The sequence below is a fragment of the Carcharhinus amblyrhynchos genome, chromosome 1 (assembly GCF_965287045.1).
Source record: "Carcharhinus amblyrhynchos chromosome 1, sCarAmb.v2.hapA, whole genome shotgun sequence".
Classification (NCBI taxonomy): Eukaryota; Metazoa; Chordata; class Chondrichthyes; order Carcharhiniformes; family Carcharhinidae; genus Carcharhinus; species Carcharhinus amblyrhynchos.
Genome location: NC_137324.1, coordinates 133,059,812 through 133,083,785, shown reverse-complemented (window position 1 = coordinate 133,083,785; position 23,974 = coordinate 133,059,812). Strand labels below are relative to the sequence as shown.

At 41.8% G+C, this 23,974-nt stretch overlaps 1 protein-coding gene across 1 annotated transcript in view; it reads right to left on the bottom strand.

Moving 5' to 3' along the window:
• Window positions 1-23,974, bottom strand: part of lrba (LPS-responsive vesicle trafficking, beach and anchor containing) — an 888,619-nt gene that overhangs the window by 41,394 nt on the left and 823,251 nt on the right. Inside the window, exon 52 of the mRNA XM_080192970.1 lies at window positions 2,730-2,897. Within this exon, the coding sequence (XP_080049096.1) occupies window positions 2,730-2,897 (168 nt within the window). The remainder of the gene's footprint in view (window positions 1-2,729; window positions 2,898-23,974) is intronic.

Genomic DNA, 23,974 nt, shown 5'->3' with positions numbered 1-23,974 from the left:
GGATGTGTCTAGGGCAGTGGATAGAGGAGAGCCGGTGGATGTGGTCTTTCTTGATTTTCAGAAGGCGTTCGACAAGGTACCTCACAAGAGGTTATTGCAGAAGATCAGGGGACATGGAGTTGGGGGTAGGGTGTTAGCGTGGATAGAGGATTGGTTGTCAAATAGGAGGCAGAGAGTAGGGGTCAATGGGTGTTATTCGCATTGGCGGATGGTGACTAGTGGAGTGCCCCAGGGGTCGGTGCTGGGGCCTCAGCTATTTACCATTTATATAGATGATCTGGAGGAGGGAACCGAGTGTATGGTGTCGAAATTTGCTGATGACACCAAGATTGGTGGAACAGCAAATTGCGCGGAGGGTGTGGAGAGTCTACAGAAGGATCTAGATAGGCTGGGCGAATGGGCCAGGAACTGGCAAATGGAATTTAATGTTGGCAAGTGCAAGGTGGTCCACTTTGGTAGGAAGAATGGTAGGAAGGACTATTACTTACGTGGCGAAAAACTGCAGCAGGCGACGGTGCAGAGGGACCTCGGGGTCCTTGTGCATGAGTCGCAAAAACCCAGCCTGCAGGTGCAGCAAGTGGTCAGGAAGGCTAATGGGATGCTGGCCTTCATAGCGAGGGGGATTGAATATAAAAGTAGGGAGGTCTTGCTGTGGCTGTATAGGGCATTGGTGAGGCCGCAGCTGGAGTACTGTGTGCAGTTTTGGGCGCCGTACTTACGCAAGGATATTTTGGCCTTGGAGAGAGTGCAGAGGAGGTTTACTAGGCTGATGCTGGAGTTGAAGGGGTTGAGCTATGAGGAGAGGCTGAATAAACTAGGCTTGTACTCGTTAGAGTTTAGAAGAATGAGGAGAGATCTCAATGAGACATATAAGATGATGAATGGGATGGATAGGATAGAGGTGGAGAGACTCTTCCCGCTCAGAAAGGACAGTAGGACTAGGGGGCACAGCCTCTAGATAAAGGGGGGGCGGTTTAGAACGGAGTTGAGGAAGAACTTCTTCACTCAAAGGGTGGTGAATCTCTGGAATTCTCTGCCCGTTGAAGTGGTGGAGGCTACCTCGCTAAATATTTTTAAGACGCGGGTTGATGGGTTTTTGATGAGAGGGGATTAAGGGTTATGGGGAGAGGGCGAGAATGTGGAACTGAGCCACGACAGATCAGCCATGATCTTATTGAATGGCGTGGCAGGCTCGAAGGGCTAGATGGCCTACTCCTGCTCCTATTTCTTATGTTTTTTTTAAAAGTTGACTTATTATTGTCACAAGTAGACTTACATTAACACTGCAATGAAGTTACTGTGAAAATCCTCTAGTCACCACACTCTGGCATCTATTTGGGTACACTGAGGGAGAATTTACCATGGCCAATGCACCTAATCAGCATATCTTTTGGACTGTGGGATGAAACCAGAGCATCCGGAGAAAATGCATGCAGATATAGTGAGAACGTGCAGACTCCGCACAGACAGTGACCCAAGCTCCAAATCGAACCTGGGTCCCTAGCGCTGTGAGGCAGCAGTACTAACTACTATGCCACCATGCCGCCTTGGTGTCTGGGTAGATATGTGGCTAAAACATTTCAAGTCCTTTGGGTTTGTTAGTATATTTTTAATGAAGTCTTACAATCCTGAAGTTAAAGAGATGGGTTTGGAAGGGTTGAAAGTTTAGTGATTCTAAACCAAAATACAAAAGTAGAAAAGCTTTACTATTGCCAAGTGACACAGAGATAGAAAAAAGATGGAAGTTCGGTGTGTGGAGGGAGAAGACAGGAATCTGAAGCTTTCTGAGAAGAAAACCTGCAAAGTTAGTTCACTTGTTTTAATAAATATTTTGTTCTTTGTATTAAATGCTCAACAATAGACTCCTGCGAATTTGTTCGGTAACTTTCCTTCAAAGTTTTGAAAAAAAAATTAGGATCTTTCAAGTCAGGTTTCACTCTGAGATTTGACTTGTCCAATAACAACAACACTATTATAATTTAAGGTGGTGTTAAATTTCATGAATTATCTCTCCATTATTTAATGATGAATAAGAATTTTAACACTGGGCTTGACATTAATGAGCAGACAGAGTGAGAGCTGAAGACAGAACTGGCAGTTGGTCACAAATGTCTAACATCATGGGATGTGTGGGAACACCCAATTTATAGAGGAACAACTCAATATTATTCGACTTAAGTTTCATGTTTTCAATGCACGTGAGCAAGCATGACACAATTTCACCTGAACTATTGAAAAGGCTCAGTTAACATATGCAATGTTGGAAGAGGTTTGGAATTCTGTACATTCTGGCTATTGCTATTACAAGGGAGGCTTAAACAACTTACTGCCCTGACAAAAATTCACCTGTTATCCGTCTTAAAAGTCAACCGTGAGACTGCATGTCTCCAGTAGCATTCTGGAAGGAACCCTCTCTTATCCATTGTTTCAGGGATTAATAATGAGAATATTGTGTTCCCAGTACAAGAACTCTTTACTCCATGTCAACTTTCATTTATTTCTGGGTACATACATATAGCTATAATGTACCAAGCAGTGTAACCTTGTCCAAAATTCATATTTAAATAAACATATTTAATGTTTGAGTAAAATAAAGGTTTTAAGAGGGAAGTAGATCATTTTGGCTATTTGACATTACTGCCGTTGGCACCACAGCCAAAGCCTGAGTTTGTGAAACTCCTATTGCTAGTAAAGAAAGAGAAATATCACATAAAAATGGTTTTACTTACTGTTAGGGTATTCTCCAACACTGTGATTTTTCCCATTCCAGTACCAGAGAAGCAAAGTTGCATCCCGTGACCCTGAAAGGATGTAACAATCACCTCCAATGTACGATTCAGATCTGGCTAGACATGTTACAACATCCCAGTGTCCAAAAATCACCTGTGTAAGTTTACCTGAAAAAGAAAATCAGCATAACTCAGCTTTTATTGAATATTCAATATTTTGTAATGCTGTACTGAAATTTTAATTAGTTTAATCAACATTCTTTCCAATGTCACATTGAGGTAAGAATTAAAAATGGTAACTTTTTAAAGACTGGTGTATTACTGTGCAACAGACATAACAAGCAAAGGAGAGTTGCAAAGGCAGTTACGAAATTTAGCAAATGCTAAGTTCTTAAGCCAGTTTCTTCCGGTCCTGTTGTGTTGAGTGCAGGTAGTAGGTTTCTGCTGAATCTGCGGATTGGATGCTCTTCTATGATGTTGTGCATAGCTTGTTCTCTCCCTACACAGGGGGCTGCCACTAATGCCCCATCTGTGAAAATTGGCCAACCAGGGATATATGGCCGATCCTGAACTTGTTGAGGGTGGACCAATCTTTCTTTGGAAGGTTGCAACAAGGCAGCTGTTGGATTGGGTTTGATACCACGTACTTATTTGTTGTGTCCAATGATTCCCATTCATTTGTCCAGGTGGAATTTGTGTCAAACTTATGTGTGGGTTTTCCAGATTGGCCTTGATGGGAGTCATACCTTGGGTGGGCCAAATAGATCATGAAGTGGTAGGTGAGAAGCATTGCAAACTTTTTGTAGGTTGTGGTAAGTTGGCGAATGTGTGCAGGAGTGATGTTTGCATGACAGGGAGCCAAGGGAATGGTATAGAGCGTTGTGTTTCAGTAATGATACGCATAGTAGCATTCAGTTAGGTATCAACCGTTGTGTGATAATCTTGATCAAACAGAACACAGTATTCTGTTGCTGAGTATGAGTGCAAGTGCTGAGGTGATGGTAGCAGTAACCCACTTAGAGTCAGCTAGTTTGGCAATCAAGCTGTTTCTAGACTTGACCTTGGCTGCAGTTGTTTTCCGGTGTCTAGGGTCATTCCAAAGCATGTTGGAGTTGTGTGATGTTTTAGATTGTAACCATTAATTTGGCTGTTGAGACTTTTGCATTAAGATGGAATAAGCTATTTATTGACTACATTTATTTATTGACTTCTAATTATTGACTACAGCTCACCTTTAACATTATCATTCCTGCGAAACACATCTCCAAACTCTGTAGGCCTGGGCTCGGCTCCTCCCTCTGTGACCAGATCCTCTACTTCTTAACCCACAGACCACAATCATTAAGGATAGGTGACAACACCACCTCCACAATTATCCTCAACATCAGTGCCCCACAAGGCTCTGTCTTCAGTCCCTTACTATATTCCTTATACTCCTATGACTACATGGCCAAATTCCCCTCCAACCTGATTTTCAAGTTTGCTGATGACACCACTGTAACGGGTCTTATCTCAAATAATGATGAGACGGAGTACGTGAAAGAGATAGAGTTTCTGGTACGAAGACATAAGAACATAAGAAATAGGAGCAGGAGTAGGCCATCTAGCCCCTCGAGCCTGCCCCGCCATTCAATATGATCATGGCTGATCTGAAGTGAATCAGTTGCACTTTCCCGTTTTCTTCCCATAACCCGTAATTTCCTTGTCTATCAGAAATCTATCTACCCGTGACTTAAATATATTCAACGAGGCAGCCTCCACCACTTCAATGGGCAGAGAATTCCAGAGATTCACCACCCTTTGAGTGAAAAAGTTCCTCCTCAACTGCCCCCCCCCCCCACCCATTTTGAGGCTGTGCCCTGTAGTTCTGCTCCCCTTTCTAAGCGGGAAGAATCTCTCTACCTCTACCCTATCTAGCCCCTTCATTATCTTGTAAGTGTCTATAAGATCCCCCCTCAGCCTTCTAAACTCTAACGGGTACAGACCCAGTCTATTCAATCTCTCTTCATAAGCTAACCTCCTCATCTCCGGTATTAGCCTGGTGAACCTTCTCTATATTCCCTCCAAGGCCAATATATCCTTTCGCAAATGCGGGGACCAAAACTGCACACAGTACTCCAGCTGCGGCCTCACCAGTGCCCTGTACAGTTGTGGCAAGACCTCCCTGCTTTTATATTCTATCCCCCTCACTATAAAGGCCAGCATTCCATTCGCCTTCTTGATCACCTGCTGCACCTACAGACTGGTTTTTGCAATTTGTGCACAAGGACCCCCAGGTCCCTCTGCACTGTAGCATGCTGCAGCTTTTCACCCTTTAAATAATATTGCCTCCGACTATTATTTCTACCAAAGTGGATAACCTCACATTTGCTAACATTATACTCCATCTGCCAGGTCCTCGCCCACCCACTAAGCCTATCCAGATCTCTCTGCAGACTTTCCGCGCCTTCCACGCAAATCGCTTTTCCACTCATCTTCGTGTCATCAGCAAATTTTGTTACTCTACACTCAGCCCCCTCCTCCACATCGTCTATGTAAATGGTAAACAGTTGAGGCCCCAGCACTGATCCCCGTGGCACTCCACTAGTCGCCAACTGCCAACCAGAAAAGCACCCACTGATTCCAACTCTCTGCTTGCTGTTAGATAACCAATCCTCAACAACGATCTATCAATGTCAGCAAAATGAAGAAGATAGTCTTCGACTTCAGGAAGCATACTGAAGGACATGTCCCTGTCTACATCAATGGGGACGAAGTAGAAATGGTCACAAGCTGCAAGTTTCTAGGTGTCCAGATTGCCAACAAACCGTCCTGGTCCCTCCATACCATTGCTATAGTTAAGAAAGCCTACCAACGCTTCTACTTTCTCAGGAGGCTAAGGAAATTTAGTATGTCTGCTATAATTCTCACCAACTTTTACAGATGCACCATAGAAAGCATTCTTTCTGGTTGTATTACAGCTTGGTATGCTTCCTGCTCTGTATAAGACCGCAAGAAACCATAAAAGGTTGTGAACGCAGCTGAATTTATCACGCAAACCAGCCTCCCATTCATTGGCTCTGTCTACACTTCCCACTGCCTCGGAAAAGCAGCCAACATAAACAAGGACCCCAAGCAATCCAGATGTTCTCTTCCACCTTCTTCCGTTGGGAAAAAGATGGAAAAGTTTGAGGCCACGTACCAACTGACTCAAGAACAACTTCTTCTCTGCTGCCATTGGACCTTTGAATGGATCGACCTTATATTAAGTTGATCTTCTCTACACTCTAGCTATGACGGTAACACTACATTCTGCACCCTTTCCTCTCCTCTTCTATGTATGATATGCTTTTCTGTATAGCGTGGAAGAAACAACACTTTTCACTTTTTCACTGTATACTAATACATGTAACAATAAATCAAATAAATCAAAACAAATCAAAAGCTGGATTCCATTTCTGCAGACCTTGACTTCAGATGCCATGAATCACAGTATTGTTCAAGTTTTGATGTCCTCGTTTAGGGTTAAGGACATAAGAAATAGGAGCAGGAGTAGGCCATCTAGCCCTTTGAGCCTGCCCCGCCATTCAATAAGATCATGGCTGATCTGAAGTGGATCAGTTCCACTTTCCCGCTTTCTTCCCATAACCCTTAATTCCCCTGTCTATCAGAAACCTATCTACCCGTGACTTAAATATATTTAGTGAGGTAGCCTCCACCACTTCAACGGGCAGAGAATTCCAGAGATTCACCGCCCTTCGAGTGAAGAAGTTCCTCCTCAACTCTGATCTGAACTGCCCCCCCCCTTATTTTGAGGCTGTGCCCTCTAGTCCTGCCATCCTTTCTAAGCAGGAAGAATCTCTCTACCTCTATCCTATCCATCCCCTTCATTATCTTATACGTCTCTATAAGATTCCCCCTCAACCTTCTAAACTCCAACGAGTACAGACCCAGTCTATTTAGTCTCTCTTCATAGGCCAACCCCCTCATCTCCGGCATCAGCCTAGTGAACCTCCTCTGCACACTCTCCAAGGCCGATATATCCTTCCGCAAGTGCGGCGACCAAAACTGCACACAGTACTCCAGCTGCGGCCTCACCAGTACCCTGTACAGTAGCAGCAAGACCTCCCTACTTTTATATTCTATCCCCCTCGCTATAAAGGCCAGCATTCCATTAGCCTTCTTGATCACCTGCTGCACCTGCAGACTGCGATTTTGCGACTCGTGCACAAGGACCCCCAGGTCCCTCTGCACCGTGGCATGTTGCAGCTTTTCGCCTTTTAAATAATAATCCCTCCTACTATTATTTCTGCCAAAGTGGGTAGCCTCACACTTGCTAACATTATACTCCATCTGCCAGGTCCTCGCCCACTCACTCAGCCTATCCAGGTCTCTCTGCAGACTTTCCACACCCTCCATGCAATTTGCTTTTCCACTCATCTTCGTGTCATCAGCAAATTTCGTCACCCTACACTCAGCCCCCTCCTCCAGGTCATCTCTGTAAATGGTAAACAGTTGAAGCCCCAGCACCGATTCCTGCGGCACTCCACTAGTCACCAACCGCCAATCAGAATAGCACCCATTGATGCCAACTCTCTGCTTCCTATTAGACAGCCAATCCTCTATCCACACTAACACCTTACCCCCAACTCCATGCACCCTAACCTTCTGTAGCAACCTTTTGTGAGGCACCTTATCAAACGCCTTCTGGAAATCTAAAAACACATCCACCGGTTCCCCTCTGTCTACCACACAAGTCACATCCTCATAGAAATCCAATAATTTTGTCAAACACGACTTCCCCTTAACGAATCCGTGCTGCGTCTGCTCTATCAAACCATTATTTTCTAGGTGACTCGCTATTTCTTCTTTGATGACGGATTCTAGCATTTTTCCAACTACAGACATTAAACTAACCGGCCTATAATTCCCTGCCTTTTGTCTGCTACCTTTTTTAAACAACGGCACAACATTAGCTGTTTTCCAATCTTCTGGCACTTCCCTAGAGTCTAGCAAATTTTGATAAATAATTACTAAGGCATCCATTATCACCACTGCCATTTCTTTCAGAACCCTGGGATGCATTCCATCTGGTCCTGGGGACTTGTCCACCTTCAGTCCCATTAGTCTATCAAGCACTACCTCTCTAGTGATAGAAATCGCATTCAGGCCCTCAACTCCTACCATCCTTCTATCTTTAATATTCGGCAAACTATTCGTGTTCTCCTCCGTGAAGACCGAGGCAAAAAACTTATTTAAAGCCTCAGCCATTTCCTCATCGCCCACCACTAAATCCCCCCTCTCATCCTCCAAGGGTCCAACATTCACTCTAGCCAGCCTCCTCTTCTTTATATATTTGTAAAAACTTTTACTGTCATTTTTTATATTTAGTGCTAGTTTAGCTTCATACTCTTTCTTTCCTTTCTTTATCACCTTCTTAGTCATTCTTTGGGAAAGAGTTAAAAATCAACAATCTTCTAATCGCCCACTATTTTTAGCCACTCTGAACGCATCAGCTTTTAATTTAATACTCTCCTTCATTTCCTTCGATAACTACGGCTGGTTATCCCTTCTCCTACAGTCCTTCTTTACCATTAGAATATATTTCTGTTGAGTACCGAAAAAGATCTTCTTAAAAATCCTCCACTGGTTGGTAGGATGGCTGAGGAACAATCTGCGCCCCCAATCTACATTTGCCAATTCCGGTCTCATCCTATCATACTCTCCTCTGTTCAAACAGAGGACACAGGTTCGGGACCCTACTTTCTCATCCTCCACCTGTATCAGAAATTCAACCATACTATGATCACTCGTCCCAAGAGGATCCCTCACAAGAAGACCCTAATTCTACCTGCCTCGTTACACAACACCAGATCTAAGATAGCTCGCTCCCTTGTAAGTTCCGTCACATACTGTTCAAGGAAACTATTCCGGCAGCATTCCAAGAACTCTTCCTCAAGCCCACCGCGTCTGACTTGGGTCATCCAATCAATATGCAGATTAAAATCCCCCATAATTATCGCCGTTCCAAGGTGCCGAAGTTGGGAACTGGAGTTACCAGGCAGATGGCATTGAATTTTCAGGAGATAATTCTTGGAAAATTATTTGTGTACAGTTGAATAGAGCTGGATTTGATTTTGATTTGCTTTATTATTGTCACATATATTAGTATACAGTGAAAAGTATTGTTTCTCGCATGTTATACAGATAGAGCATACTGTTCATAGAGAAGGAAGTGAGAGAATGCAGAATGTAGTGTTACAGTCATAGCTAGGGTGTAGAGAAGGATCAACTTAATGCAAGGTAGGTCCATTCAAACGTCTGACAGCAGCAGGGAAGAAGCTGTCCTTGATTCGGTTGGCATCGGTTGGGCTTTCCTTGAACAGAGTTGACGGAACCTACGAGGGAGCGAGCTATCTTAGATCTGGTGTTGTGTAACGAGGTAGGTAGAATTAGGGATCTCATTGTGAGGGATCCTCTTGAGACGAGCGATCATTGTATGGTTGAGTTTTTGATGCAGGTGGAGAATGAGAAAGTAGGGTCCCGAACCTGTATCCTCTGTTTGAACAGAGGGGAGTACGGTAGGATGAGAGAGGAATTGGCAAATGTAGATTGGGGGGGGGGCGCAGATTGGTTGGTAGAATGGCTGAGGAACAGTGGAGGATTTTTAAGGAGATCTTTTTTGGTGCTCAGCAGAAATATATTCCGATGGTGAAGAAGGAATGTAGGAGAAGGGATAACCAGCTGTGGTTATCGAAGGAAATGAAGGAGAGTATTAAATTAAAAGCTGATGCGTTCAGAGTGGCTAAAAGTAGCGGGCGATTAGAAGATCGGGAAAAATTTAAAAATCAACAAAGAATGACTAAGAAGGTGATAAAGAAAGGAAAGATAGACTACAAAGCTAAACTAGCACTAAATATAAAAAAGGACAGTAAAAGTATTTACAAATATATAAAGAGGAGGAGGCTGGCTAGAGTGAATGTTGGACCCTTAGAGGATGAGAGGGGGGATTTAGCGGTGGGAGATGAGGAAATGGCTGAGGCCTTAAATACGTTTTTTGCCTCGGTCTTCACGGAGGAGGACACAAATAGTTTGCTGGATCTTAAAGATAGAAGGATGGTAGGAGTTGAGGGCCTGAATGCAATTACTGTCACTAGAGGTAGTGTTTGATCGACTAATGGGACTGAAGGTGGACAAGTCCCCAGGACTGGATGGAATGCATCCCAGGGTTCTGAAGGAAATGGCAGAGGTGATAATGGATGCCTTAGTAATTATTTACGAAAATTCGCTAGACTCCGGGGAAGTGCGGGAAGATTGGAAAGCGGCTAATGTTACGCCGCTGTTTAAAAAAGGTAGCAGACAAAAGGCAGGGAATTATAGGCCGGTTAGTTTAACGTCTGTAGTTGGAAAAATGCTTGAATCCGTCATTAAAGAAGAAATAGTGAGGCACCTAGAAAAGAATGGTTTGATAGAGCAGACGCAGCACGGATTCGTTAAGGGGAAGTCGTGTTTGACAAATTTATTGGATTTCTATGAGGATGTGACTTGTGCGGTAGACAGAGGGGAACTGGTAGATGTGTTTTTAGATTTTCAAAAGACATTTGATAAGGTGCCTCACAAAAGGTTGCTACAGAAGGTTAGGGTGCATGGAGTTGGGGGTAAGGTGTTAGCGTGGATAGAGGATTGGTTGTCTAATAGGAAGCAGAGAGTTGGTATCAATGGGTGCTATTCTGATTGGCGGTTGGTGACTAGTGGAGTGCCGCAGGGATCGGTGCTGGGTCCTCAGCTATTTACCATTTATATAGACGATCTGGAGGAGGGGCTAAGTGTAGGGTGACAAAATTTGCTGATGACATGAAGATGAGTGGAAAAGCAAATTGTGTGGAGGGTGTGGAAAGTCTGCAGAGGGATCTGGATAGGCTAAGTGAGTGGGCGAGGACCTGGCAGATGGAGTATAATGTTAGCAAGTGTGAGGTTATCCACTTTGGCAGAAATAATAGTAGGAGGGATTACTATTTAAAGGGTGAAAAGCTGCAGCATGCTACAGTGCAGAGGGACCTGGGGGTCCTTGTGCATGAGTCACAAAAACCCAGTCTGCAGGTGCAGCAGGTGATCAAGAAGGCTAATGGAATGCTGGCCTTTATAGCGAGGGGGATAGAATATAAAAGTAGGGAGGTCTTGCTGCAACTGTACAGAGTACTAGTGAGGCTGCAGCTGGAGTACTGTGTGCAGTTTTGGTCGCCGCACTTGTGGAAGGATATATCGGCCTTGGAGAGTGTGCAGAGGAGGTTCACTAGGCTGATACCGGAGATGAGGGGGTTGGCCTATGAAGAGAGACTAAATAGACTGGGTCTGTACTCGTTGGAGTTTAGAAGGTTGAGGGGGGATCTTATAGCGACGTATAAGATAATGAAAGGGATGGATAGGATTGAGGTAGAGAGATTCTTCCCGCTTAGAAAGGATAGCAGGACTAGAGGTCACAGCCTCAAGATAAGAGGGGGGGCAGTTTAGATCAGAGTTGAGGAGGAACTTCTTCACTTGAAGGGTGGTGAATCTCTGGAATTCTCTGCCCGTTGAAGTGGTGGAGGCTACTCGCTAAATATATTTAAGTCACGGGTAGATAGGTTTTTGATAGACAAGGGAATTAAGGGTTATGGGGAGAGAGCGGGAAAGTGGAACTGATCCACTTCAGATCAGCCATGATCTTATTGAATGGCGGGGCAGGCTCAAAGGCCTGATGACATGAAGATGAGTGGAAAAACAAATAGTGTGGAGGGTGTGGAAAGTCTGCAGAGGGATCTGGATAGGCTAAGTGAGTGGGCGAGGACCTGGCAGATGGAGTATAATGTTAGCAAGTGTGAGGTTATCCACTTTGGCAGAAATAATAGTAGGAGGGATTACTATTTAAAGGGTGAAAAGCTGCAGCATGCTACAGTGCAGATGGCCTACTCCTGCTCCTATTTCTTATGTTCTTTTGTATCATTTTCCGGAAGAAGGTGGAAGATACAATATCCGGGTTGTGTGGGGTCCTTAATTGTGCTGGCTGCTTTGCAGAGGCAGCATGAAGTGTAGACAGAGTCAATGGATGGGAGGCTGGTTTGCGTGATTGGGCTACATTCACAACCTTTTGTAGTTTCTTGCGGCCTTGGGCAGAGCAGGAACCACACCAAGCTGTGATATAACCAGAAAGAAGGCTTTCTATGGTGCATTTATAGATGGTGAGAGTCGTAGCTGACATGCCAAACTTCCTTAGTCTTCTGAGAAAGTAGTGGTGTTGGTGGGCTTTCTTAACTATAATGTTGTTGGGATCCGGACACCTAAAAACTTGAAACTCTTGGCCCTTTCTACTTCATCCCCGTTGATGTAGATAGGGGCATGTTCTCCTCTGAAGTTGATGACAATCTCCTTTGTTTTGTTGATATTGAGGAAGAGGTTATTGTCGCCACACCGGTTCACCAGATTCTCTATCTCATTCCTGACTCTGTCTCATCATTGTTTGAGTTCCGACCCATGAGGCAGTGGTATCAGCAAACTTGAAAATTGAGTTGAAAGAGAATTTGGCCACATAGTCATAAGTGTATAAGGAGTATGTAGGGAGCTGAGAACGCAGCCTGTGGGACATCAGTGTTGAGGATGATTGTGCAGAATGGTGTTGTTGCCTATCCTCACTGATTGTGATCTGCGAGAAGTTCAGGATCCAGTTGCAGAGGGAGGTGCCGAGGCTCAGGCCATGGAGTTTGGAGATAAGTTTCTTAGGAATAATGGTGTTGAAGTGAAGCTGTAGTCAATAAATAGGAGTCTGACGTAGATGTCTTTGTTATCTAGGTGTTCCAGAGTTGAGTGCAGGACCAGGGAGATGGACCTGTTGTGACAATATGGACACATGGATCCATGCAGTCCGGGAGGCTGGAGCCAGTACTGAGCCTTGGGAAAGTCCAATTATTTGTCTTTTCTATTTGCTTTTTGCCTGTTCAAAGCGAACTCTGAGCCTTTGATTGTTTAACAGTGTTTTGATGGTTTTGAGCAGGGTGGGGGAGGGGGTGGCGCTCGGCAACTACAGGAGGAGGCTGTGTGCTAGTGTTGTATGTGGCTGTGAGTTCATGAAATACAGCAGCTGTCTTCAAGTTTTCCTGAAAGCTGTTTTAAATGTAGGTGGTAAGGGCCAGCACCTGTACTGCAGTCTTGGGGAAAGCAGTTTGGTCGACATCAAGGACTTCTTCTACGACTGGGGATATGTGCTGAAGTATAAGGCATTCAAGGATTTTGTGTGGGACCAACATGAGATTGGAAACAGCTAGCTGCAAGAATGGGGACTAAAGAGGTTTTGGTCTGCAAAATGGGAAATAATTGCTGAAGCACAAACCTACCAGATGCTACAGCATTCTTACCAGTAGTTAGAATCAACAATGTTATAAAACAGACAGACTGGGGGCATCTTTACTAAAAAATGTGGCTTTTATTATATTTCTTTGTAGATAGGGAGATGATGAAGTTTTTTGCACATTATTTTATTTATCCACACACTGCTCAAGTTTCACCTACCCACACAACATATCTTGATCAAAGAAATAACAGGTAAATGATTTCATCTCTCCATGATTTTCTTCAGAGGGTGTGCCAACCTGTTGCAACGGTAGACAAACTGTAGTGGATCCATGCAGTCCGGGAGAAGTTAACAATTGGTTTTCCTTCCCTGGCACCCAGCCCTAATTGCTGTTTCCATTAACTTTTGAATCAAGATCAGAAACTCAGGTTGTGAAGATTCAAGGTCCCAACTATGCTACCATTTCAGTTTTAATAGATAAGGGATGAATGACTAACTCTTCAGTTCTAGCACAGCTAGATTTCAAAACTTAAAATGATGTGATTTAAAAAATTGGAGTATCAGGTTTTACATTTCATATAAATTTGTAATGATGGTCAAAGAATAGTTCCTTTTCAATAGGTGTGTGGAAGGGTGGCCAGCATAGGGATATAGATCAATCATATGTGTATTCACTTATCACATATCACGTGTAAGTAATTTTAAAAGGATCAGTCTGGAATATATAAGTCAATAGAAATATTTGAAGTTGAACACTAGGATCTAGCAACAATTATTTCAAATACTGGCAGTATTTAAATAAAAGCACCAAAACTGATTAATTTATCTAAAATATTCCAGACCAGTGTCTAAATGGTGATTACCTGATGCTTAAGAAAGCCAGGTGACAACTTAAACAACTATATCATTTGCCACAAAACACATGTATAAGCAGTCATTCTTCAATGATACCATGCTTTTATCTAAAGGGCTGCAATCCATATATTTGTCAAGCAATATTACCTCACTTTGTTCCACTTTTCTTGAAAGAGTGCCATTGACATAAAACGTGTGGTCCCTATCAACGGAATTCTCTAATACAATAGAGGCTACCTTTGAAATTCCAGGGAGAATGCAAATGTCTAGGTTTGTGGGTTTTGAAAGCTGCTACTGGATTAGGTGTCACCTACTAAACTTGTGGAGCTAGTTCTGCAAAAGGAAGAAATTGTTTTAGTAGTATAATTTAGTACAGTGGAACATGGCAGAAAACAGTTACAGCAGTCTTCTGCAGCTGGCACATGAAGATTACAGTATTGCACGTGATTTTGCAATTTTCTCTCAGCGTGATTAAATAAGTTACCAATACAAATTAAATGCACCACAAATGTTAATACCAGTCCCAAATTTTGAGGTTGATATTTTTGGCATAACAATTAGTGCAATTTAGGGGCTAATATTAAATATCAGGAGACAAATTCAATAATCAGAGCCCCATAGAAACATAAAAAATAGGAGTTGGAATAGGATGCTTGATCTCTCAAGTCTGCTGCACCATTCGAATAATCATGGCCATCCTCTAACTTAACACCATACTCCCACTCTCTCCCATATTGCTTGGCTTTATTAGTGATTAGAAATCTATCAATTTCCTTCTTAAAAATATTCAGTGACTTGGCCTCCACTGTCTTCTGTATAGAGAATTCTACAGGTTCACCACCCTAAGTGAAGAAAAATTTGTCAACTACATACAATGGAAATTGAGGCCTTTGGTTTCCTACTGAAAAGTACAACCTCATGAAATATGCTTTAAGATATATGAATTCACTTTGAATAATCATACTTTTAAAAAATTAAGGCAGATAATAAACTATATATTCACATGAAGAGGAAAGACAGCTTGAAGGAACCCAAGGCAGCACAGTAGCACAGTGGTTAGCACTGCTGCTTCACAGCTCCATGGCCTGACTTTGATTCTCGGCTCGGGTCACTGTCTGTGTGGAGTCTGCACATTCTCCTCGTGTCTGTGTGGGTTTCCTCCCATAGTGCAAAGATGTGTGGGTTAGGTTGATTGGCCATGCTAAAATTGCCCCTTAGTGTCCTGAGATGCATAGGTTAGAGGGATTAGCGGGTAAATATGCAGGGATATGGGGGTAGGACCTGGTGGGATTGTGGTTGGTGCAGACTTGATGGGCTGAAGGCCTCTTTCTGCACTGTAGGGTTCTATGATTCTATGAAAAGTTGGATATTCAACAATTTATTACTCTTCGCATTTAGGGTTGATTTAGAGAGTTTGTGCCGCTGGCATGTAGTCTATCTGCTGAGAGTACAATTTCAGGGGCACAGCCCTCACAATTTTTAAAATCAGTAGAACATTAAAGGTATGGTGCCCTGATTTCCTAAATAAGCTCTTGGTAGGCAAAGTTCTGTAGTGAGATGGGCCTAGAATCAACACTGTCAGCAGTACTTCAGTCCCACTTGGGATCTCTCCACATTTGTTAAGTTAACAATGAGATTGCAGTCCTTTACCTATCAATACCGATATACATTTTGTTCCATCACAAATAATAATGGAGCATCTTCATTACTCATAACAAAAGCATCTGTATTGTATATTGCTCTTATGTTTCATATGAAGCTTAATTAAACATTTAGGATTTCATTCGACAAAAAAGCATAATTTGTTGAAATAAAATTGAATCATAGCTTGCATTACATGGATTATATCACACACTGAATTGCTCTACATTAAAGCAAGATACAGCAATAGAGAAAGATGTTAACATAAATATTATCACGCATGTAGGATATAGGTTTAAAAGCAAATGCGAATTGATAGTTTGCGGCTTTTTGTCACCAAATTGTTGTTTACATTCTTAGAATGTGGCCAATATTGGCATAACCATAATTATTGCCCATCTGTCACTGGATTCAGGAGGCCATCTGGTTCACAGCAATTATTTGTACAATCGGCTGGCCTTTTAGATCCCTACAGAAGGAATTAAGCATCAAACATATATCGTGAAAGTGGATGTGTGTGCAAACTAAACTGGGTGAGGGAAGCATTAGTAAACCATTTGGATTTTTATGTGAATTTGACAGCTTTCGTGATTTTTTTCTAGTAGTATCCTATAATAAACAGACTTATTGAATTGAACTGCTATAGTGAGATTTGAACTAATGATCTTTTCGTTGATAATTCAGGATCTGAATCATAATGCATTTGCTTGCTTTGCAATTGTTAGCCTGGCAAAGAATAGCTTGAATAGTGGTTGTCTGTTCACAGGTAGCACACAATATTATTTTTTGCCTGCTGCTGCAGAAGAAAGCGTGAATGTTTTCCTCTAATAGGGAAAAAAATCCAACATGGGCATGCGTGAAAAGCTAAGGATCTGAGGACTGGCTGCAATACAACAATTATTAACTGAGAAGCATTCACTGTGAATATAAAGGTAACAGTGAATTGAATCACATTGCTGTTGAATTGTAGTGAATGATTCTGCAGCATTGGCAGGGAATGGGGACAGATTAGGACTTCTCTCTCCTTGTCTGAGTACTAAAAATATACAACCAGACAGAACTGTTCAATCAAAAATGCTCATTTAAGGGAAATTTAACACATACCACCACCGTAAGCAGCATTGCAAAACATATTTGTCAATAATCACTATTTTCCCGGTGCAATTTGAAAACTGCTGGCTACGAATTAAATGAAGCACCCATTCATCCCATCTTAAACCATTCTAAATCTATTGCCCACAAAAAGACGTTGAAGCCAAATGATAATTTGAAGAATAATCTATTTCTCAATTTTCTTTTCATAGTTTCTCTGCTTTTTAACCTCTTTGCTTTCAAGCCTAATCCATCATCAATCTTATAATGGAAGGAATATATGGCTGTCCAAGAGTATCCCATTTCAGGACTTCAGCAAGCACAAAAATCAAGGCTGACACTCCAGATGAGTGCTGCACTACCAGAGCTGCCTTCTTTCAGATGAATGTTAAACCAAGGCCCCATCTGCCCTCTCACATGGACATAAAAGATCCCATGGTATTATTTTGAAGAGGGAGTTACCCATTGACTGATCCAACATTTGTCCTTTGATCAACATCACAAAAACAGATTATCTTGGTAGTAGTAGAGGCGGATACAATTTTGTCTTTTAAAAAGCACTTAAGACAGTTCCATGGGTAAGATTGGTATAGAGGGATATGGGCCAAACATGGGCAATTGGGATTAGCATAATGGTAAAAACTGGGCAACATGGCCAAGTTGGGCCGTAGGGCCCGTTTCCATGCTGTAAACCTCTGACTCAATGCTGTTTGTGGGAGTTTGCCATTTCCAATTTGGTTGCCACATCTACCTTGCAACAGTGATTAGTGATTACATTTTTAAAATACCTAAATGGCTGTTTGTGGATATCCTGTGGTCACGAAAGGCATTATTATAAATGCAAGTCTTTCTTTCTTACCACTTTTCATTTCCTTTGAGAAAGTAACTAGTCTTCATGTGGTTAAGAATAGGCATTTTACTGCTCAAAGCATCAAAAAAGTGATTTGAGTAGTGTGGCATTGTATGGAAAATTGCCAAGAAAATCCCATTCTTACTTTTGAACTTATTACTGTGCAAAGCCACCATTATGGCAGATTCAAAAAGAATGGGCCACTGCCTGCCAGATCTGATTATCACAATACCTAAAAGATTGGACAGTCATGTGCAAGAGGTGCTTAGGGGCAAGGGGACAAGACCATGAAAAGGCAAGCATGATAATTTTAGATCTGAGGCATTGGGGAACAGAAGCTAATGTAGCTGAACAAGTATAAGCACGAGAATGGGAGGGACATGATGTGGGATATATACAGCACGGTAGCACAGTGGGTAGCACTGCTGTTTTACAGCGCCAGGAACCCAGGATTGATTCCCGGCTTAGGTCGCTGTGTGGAGTTTGCACGTTCTCCCCGTGTCTGCATGTGTTTCCTCCAGGTGCTCCAATTTCCTCCCATATTCTGAAAGACATACTGATTAGATGCATTGACCCGAACAGGCACTGGACTGTGGCGACTAGGGAAATTTCACAGTAACTTCATTGCAGTGTTAATATAAGCTTTATTTGAGACCAAAATAAACTTTATATATGGGAAGTAGAGGTTGGATGGGCTAAACTTTGAGGATTAAAAGATAGGAGGTAAGCCAGCAACACAGAAGGGTTATATGGACTTGAAAAGTTAACTCTGTTTCTCTCTCTACAGGTACTTCCAGACCTGCTGTGCTCATTCAGCATTTTCTGTTTTTATTTCAGATTCCTACTATTTGCAGTATTTTGCTTTTATTGGAATAGCACATCTGGAGGTGACAAAGGTATCAGTAAGGATTCAGTGGCAGAAATCTGAGGAAGGTGTATAGATAGGAGTTATGGAGTTCAAACCAAGCAGTTTTTGTAATGGATGGGATGTGGGATTGGAAACTTAGCTCTGGGTCAAACACTCTGGTTCCTTAACACATAAGTGAATGGTACTGGAGGGAATTGGTTATAAATTTGACGAACATTTTCATAGTGGGAAGGGCAGAGGGCGGTGAGTGTCTGGAATGAGATGCCAGAGGTAGTAGTAGAGGCGGGTTCAATTTTGTCATTTAAAAAATGTTTAGACAAAGCTGGGTAAGATGGGTATGGAGGGATATCGGCCGCACTTGGAATATAGCGTTCAATTCTGGTTGCCACACTGCCAGAAGGATGTGGAGGCTTTGGAGAGGGTACAGAAAAGATTTACCAGGATGTTGCCTGGAAGGGAGGGCATTAACTATGAGGAGAGGTTGGAGAAACTTGGATTGTTCTCACTGGAACGACGGAGGGGGAGGGGGGATCTGATAGAAGTCTACAAGATTATGAGGGAAGTGGAAAGAGTGGATAGTCAGAAGCTTTTTTCCCAGGGTGGAAGAGTCAATTACAAAGGCGGGTATAGGTTAGATGGTTTATATGGGTAAGAGGGGTATAGAGGGATATGGGCCAAATGCAGGCAATTGGGACTAGCTTAGGAGTTTAAAAAAGGGGCGGCATGGACAAGTTGGGCTGAAGGGCCTGTTTCTGTGCTGGAAATCTCTTTGACTCTCTATGACATTTAAGTATTAGCTGCGAATAACTTTTTTCCTTTCAGTACAGCCTGAATGACAGCATCTTCCTCAACTATTTTGTTCATGTGGTATTACTTCCAAGATCTTTATGAATAATAGCTTCCTATAAATTGAACAAGTCTGGGGAACTGTTCCTCAGGCATTCAGCTTTGAGTTGCACTATAATACTACAATGAAATAGTAATTACTGATAAGACAGAAGAGCCATCCATTCAGAATTAGCAATCAGGTATCTTTGGAACCTTGCTGGATAATAGTGTTGGGTCATAGTTAAATAAATGGATTAGAAATGCTTTTGAACGGTTGCACAGTATTCTCTGTGAGGAGAATTTTGACACTATGTAAGCCATTGGCTCATTTACTCAACAGTTTGACATCTACTTGGATTAGAAGATGGCTCACACAGCTTCATTATTTCAAACAAATGGAACCCAAGAAATTTAGGTCCGTGTTTCAAAATTTGGAAGTAGGGGGATTGCTATAAAGCGTAATACAAGATATAACACATGATTATTTGTAGAATTCTGCACAGCCCACATTCCTTCAGTAAACTTAAGTTAATTGAGGGAATGACCAGAATAGTGAATAAAGATATTACACACTTTGACATCCAAAAAGTATCTGATTAAGTGCTGTACTAGATATACAGTTACTATAAACAAGTTAGATCTCATAGCATTATAGAGTAGTTATATTAGACAGGCAGCTGGTTCACAATGATGCAGAGTTTTGCTATTAATGGAAGTGAATATAATTGGGGCCTAGAAGTAGGTTTTATAGAATAAAGAAAAGTAAGCACAGGAACAGACGTTTCGACACTCCAAACCTGTGCTGATCATGACACCCTAACTAAAAAAAACTTCTGCCCTTATTCAGTCCATATCCCTTTATGCCTTCCCTATTCATGTACTCTCTTAAATGTTGCTAATGTGCCTGCTTGCACCACCTCCTCTGGCAGTGTGTTCCAGGCACCCACCCACTCTGTATGAAACTTTTCCCCTCTCACCTTGAACTTGTGCCCCTTGTAATTGAGACATCCACCCTAGGAAAAAGATTCTGACTTTTCACCCTACCTATGCCTCTTAAAATTTTGTAGACCTCTGCCAGGTCTCCCTTCAGCCTCCGTTTTTCCAATCCTAGTTTATTCAACCTCCCCTCACAGTCAACACCCTCGAGACCAGGCAACATCCTGATGAATCACCTTTGCACTCTCTCTAAAGCTTCCATGTCCTTCTGGTAGTGTGGTGACCAGAACAGCATGCAATACTCCAGATGTAGCCTAGCCAAGGTTTTATGCAGCTGCAACATAATTTCCCAACTCTTGTACTCAATGCCCCAGCTGATGAAGGCAAGCATGCTCCATGCCTTATAGGATTTTATTTTGGGTTTTGCTCTTCATTAATTTAATTTATGATCTTAATGAGGGCCTATACCAAACTGTTAATGAATTAATAGATAATACACAATTGCACACTGCATTTAATTTAGAATAAATTGATAGATTGCAGTCTAACATTGTGACAATTACCACATTCACCTAATTGATCAATGTGATTAAAGGCAGTATCATGTACTTGGGATCAGGAAAATTCCTGAATGTTTATACTGTACAGAAATACCATTTAAAGGCAACATATTTGAGGAATTAGAGAGATATTTCCATTGAAACTTCTCAAATTGGCTGCAGGTTTTTTTTTTCTTTGGTTTTTGACCTCAAACAGTAGATAATTTTGATACAACGTGGAATGAACAATGTGCATAGCTTATTCGCTAACCAGATGATGCAGGCTTGATGAGTCTGACAGGTTTTCAGTTTGTTCTTACAGCCTACATTATCTTCATTCCACTCATAACTTCCTTTTACCAAAGTATGTATTATCAACACCATGTTGCCTCGTCATGAGCCTCAAAAATGCTACCGTTTCCTTTATAAACTCCCCTCCAATGTTCTCCTTTTTTCTTCTAAAGAGATTCTCTTCCATAATGACCAGCAACCATCAGGTGTTTCAACTAATTGACATATGACCATTTATAGAGAAATTTGGCAGCATAATGGGGAATCCAATCATCCAATATCTTATCAAATGCATTTTCCAGGAATTATCACTGGATAAAAACCACAAACAGGGACCTTTACAGAAAAGGAGCAGTCTCAGCTGGAGTGGAGTGAGTGGATTTGAGGAAAGCCTAGTTGAAGAGTATGGTGGAAAGAAAGGTAGAAGTGTGAGGATAAAAAGCAAAATACTGCAAATGCTGGAAATCTGAAATAATATCAGAAAATGCTGGATAAATTTAGTAGGCCTGGCAGAATCTGTGGCAAGAGAAACATACTTAATGTTTCAAGTCCAATATGACCCTTCTACAGAACTTCTGCACACACACAGTATTATCAGTGATGTTGTCAATTAAGTCTGCTGAATCAGAGAACGACAACATAGGAAATATTGTAATATATCAAAATCTTGCATAAGTTTCATACAAGCTGCTGCTACACATTTCTAAATTATACTTTTGCCATCCACACTCAAAATAAAACATTATATTAGAATTGAAGAGGTAAGGAATTTACAAATCAAAAATAAGGAATGTAATTAACATGGATAAACTTCTAAGGATTCATGAAAATAACTATATCCAGTCTGGAGAACTCACCAATAATAACAATTAAACATATGACAAATGGACTGCATCACTCAAATGATTTTTTGAAAATAAACATCTCATTTTTTCCTCAGTAACTGCAAATTCTCATTTCAAGATAAAATTTTAAACAAAATATTTTAAATGCAACGCTTTACAATTATACGATTCAGTTTACCTTTTGTTTCCTTTAATACCTTCTTCTAAGTTTTCACTTCAAACTTTCAACTGAAGTTTCAAAAGCCTGAGTTTTGACTGGATATTGCTCCCAGGACTGCTACAGTTATTAACCACATCTGTGCATTCTGAACATGTGCACCTTATAGAATTTCTAAGTATGCATCTGAGATTAACTGTACCTCCTCCCATTCTGTTAGAATTTGAGAGACTCCCTGACTTATCCAAAAGACTTTGAAACAAACTGGAGATTAAATTCTCAAAACTTTATTTCACATAAGATCATGGTCAAACTATTAACAATAGCTGCTTTTCTATTCTGAACTGTTTACTGACACACATGATTAACAGCACCTGTAGTCTCTTCGTTTTCATTTAGAAAATGAAATGAGAAACAGCTGAAACTAGTCACAGCATAGGTTATGGACTCCAACAACAACTCCTCAGTAATATTGCAGACATGTGCTTCAGAACCAGCTACGTCCCAAACTAAATTGTTTCAACACAGCTAAAACACTGCCATCTATCCAACAATGTGGAAATCATCCAGCATGTCCTGGATCAATTATGCCGGAAAAGTCCAAGCTGATCAATTTTGACATCCTACACCCAATGAGTAAAGTAATGGTAGGAGCCATCAACAGTGCTAGAATGACAACAGCTCAGGGATGCTCAGTTTGAGTTCTATCCAAATAAATCTACTCCTGACCTCATTATAGCTTTGGTCCAAATTTGGACACAAAAGCTGAATTCCAGTGTGATGGAGATTTGACACCAAGCAACATTTAACAGTTTGGCACCGAGGAACCCAAGTAAAACTGAAGTCAGTGGTGATAATCAGAGAGCTTTACATTACATCATTTCTGCACCGGCCATGAAGCACCTATCTATTCTATCCCCATTTTCCAGCGCTTGGTCCATAGCCTTGTAAGTTATAAGACCATAACATACAGGAGCAGAATTTGGCCAGTTGGCCCATCGCGTCTGCTCCACCATTCAATCATTGGTGGTAAGTTTCTCAACTTCATTTTCCTACCTTTTCCCCATAACCTTCGATCCCTTTACCAATTAAGAACCTATCCATCTCTTTTTTAAATATACTCAATGACCAGGCCCCCACAACCTTCTGTTGCAATGAATTCCATACATTCACAACCCTCTGGCTGAAGAAAGTCCTCCTCATCTTGGTTCTAAGGCTGTGCTCTCGGATCCTAGTCTCACCTACTAATGGAAACAACTTCCCCACATCCACCCTATCCAGGCCTTTCAATATTCTATAGGTTTCAAGGAAATCCACCCTCATCGAAGTACTGACCCAGAGTCCGCAAACACTCCTCAAACATCAAGCTTTTAAACCTGGGATCATTCTCATGAACTTCCTCTGAACCTTCTCCAGGGCCAGCACATCCTTCCTTAGATACGGGGCCCAAAATTGCTCACAATATTCCAAATATGGTCTGACCAGAGCCTTATAAAGCCTCAGCAGTACATCCCTGCTTTTGTATTCTAGTCCTCTTGAACTGAATGCTAATGTTGCATTTGTCTTCCTAACTACCAATTCAACCTGCAAGTTAACCTTAAGAGAATCCCAAACTAAGATTCCCAAGTCCCTCTGAGCTTCCGATTTCTGAATTCCCTCCGCTTTTAGAAAATAGTCTGCACTTCTATATTTCCTACCAAAATGCATAACCTCACACTCTCCCATGTTATATTCCATCTGCCACTTCTTTTCCTACTCTCCTAACCTGTCCAAGTCCTTTTGCAGTCTCCCCACTTCCTCAATACTACCTGTCTCTCCACCTATCTTTGTATCATCTGCAAGCGTAGCCACAATGCCCTCAACTCTTTCACCTAGATCATTGGTGTATAGAGTGAAAAGTTGTGGTCCCAACATTGACCCCTGCGAATTCTGTTAGTCAATGGCTACCATCCTGAAAAAGACCCTTTATCCCCACTCTCTGCCCTCTGTCAGTCAGCCAATCTTAAATTCATGCTAATACCTTGCCTCTAACACCATGGG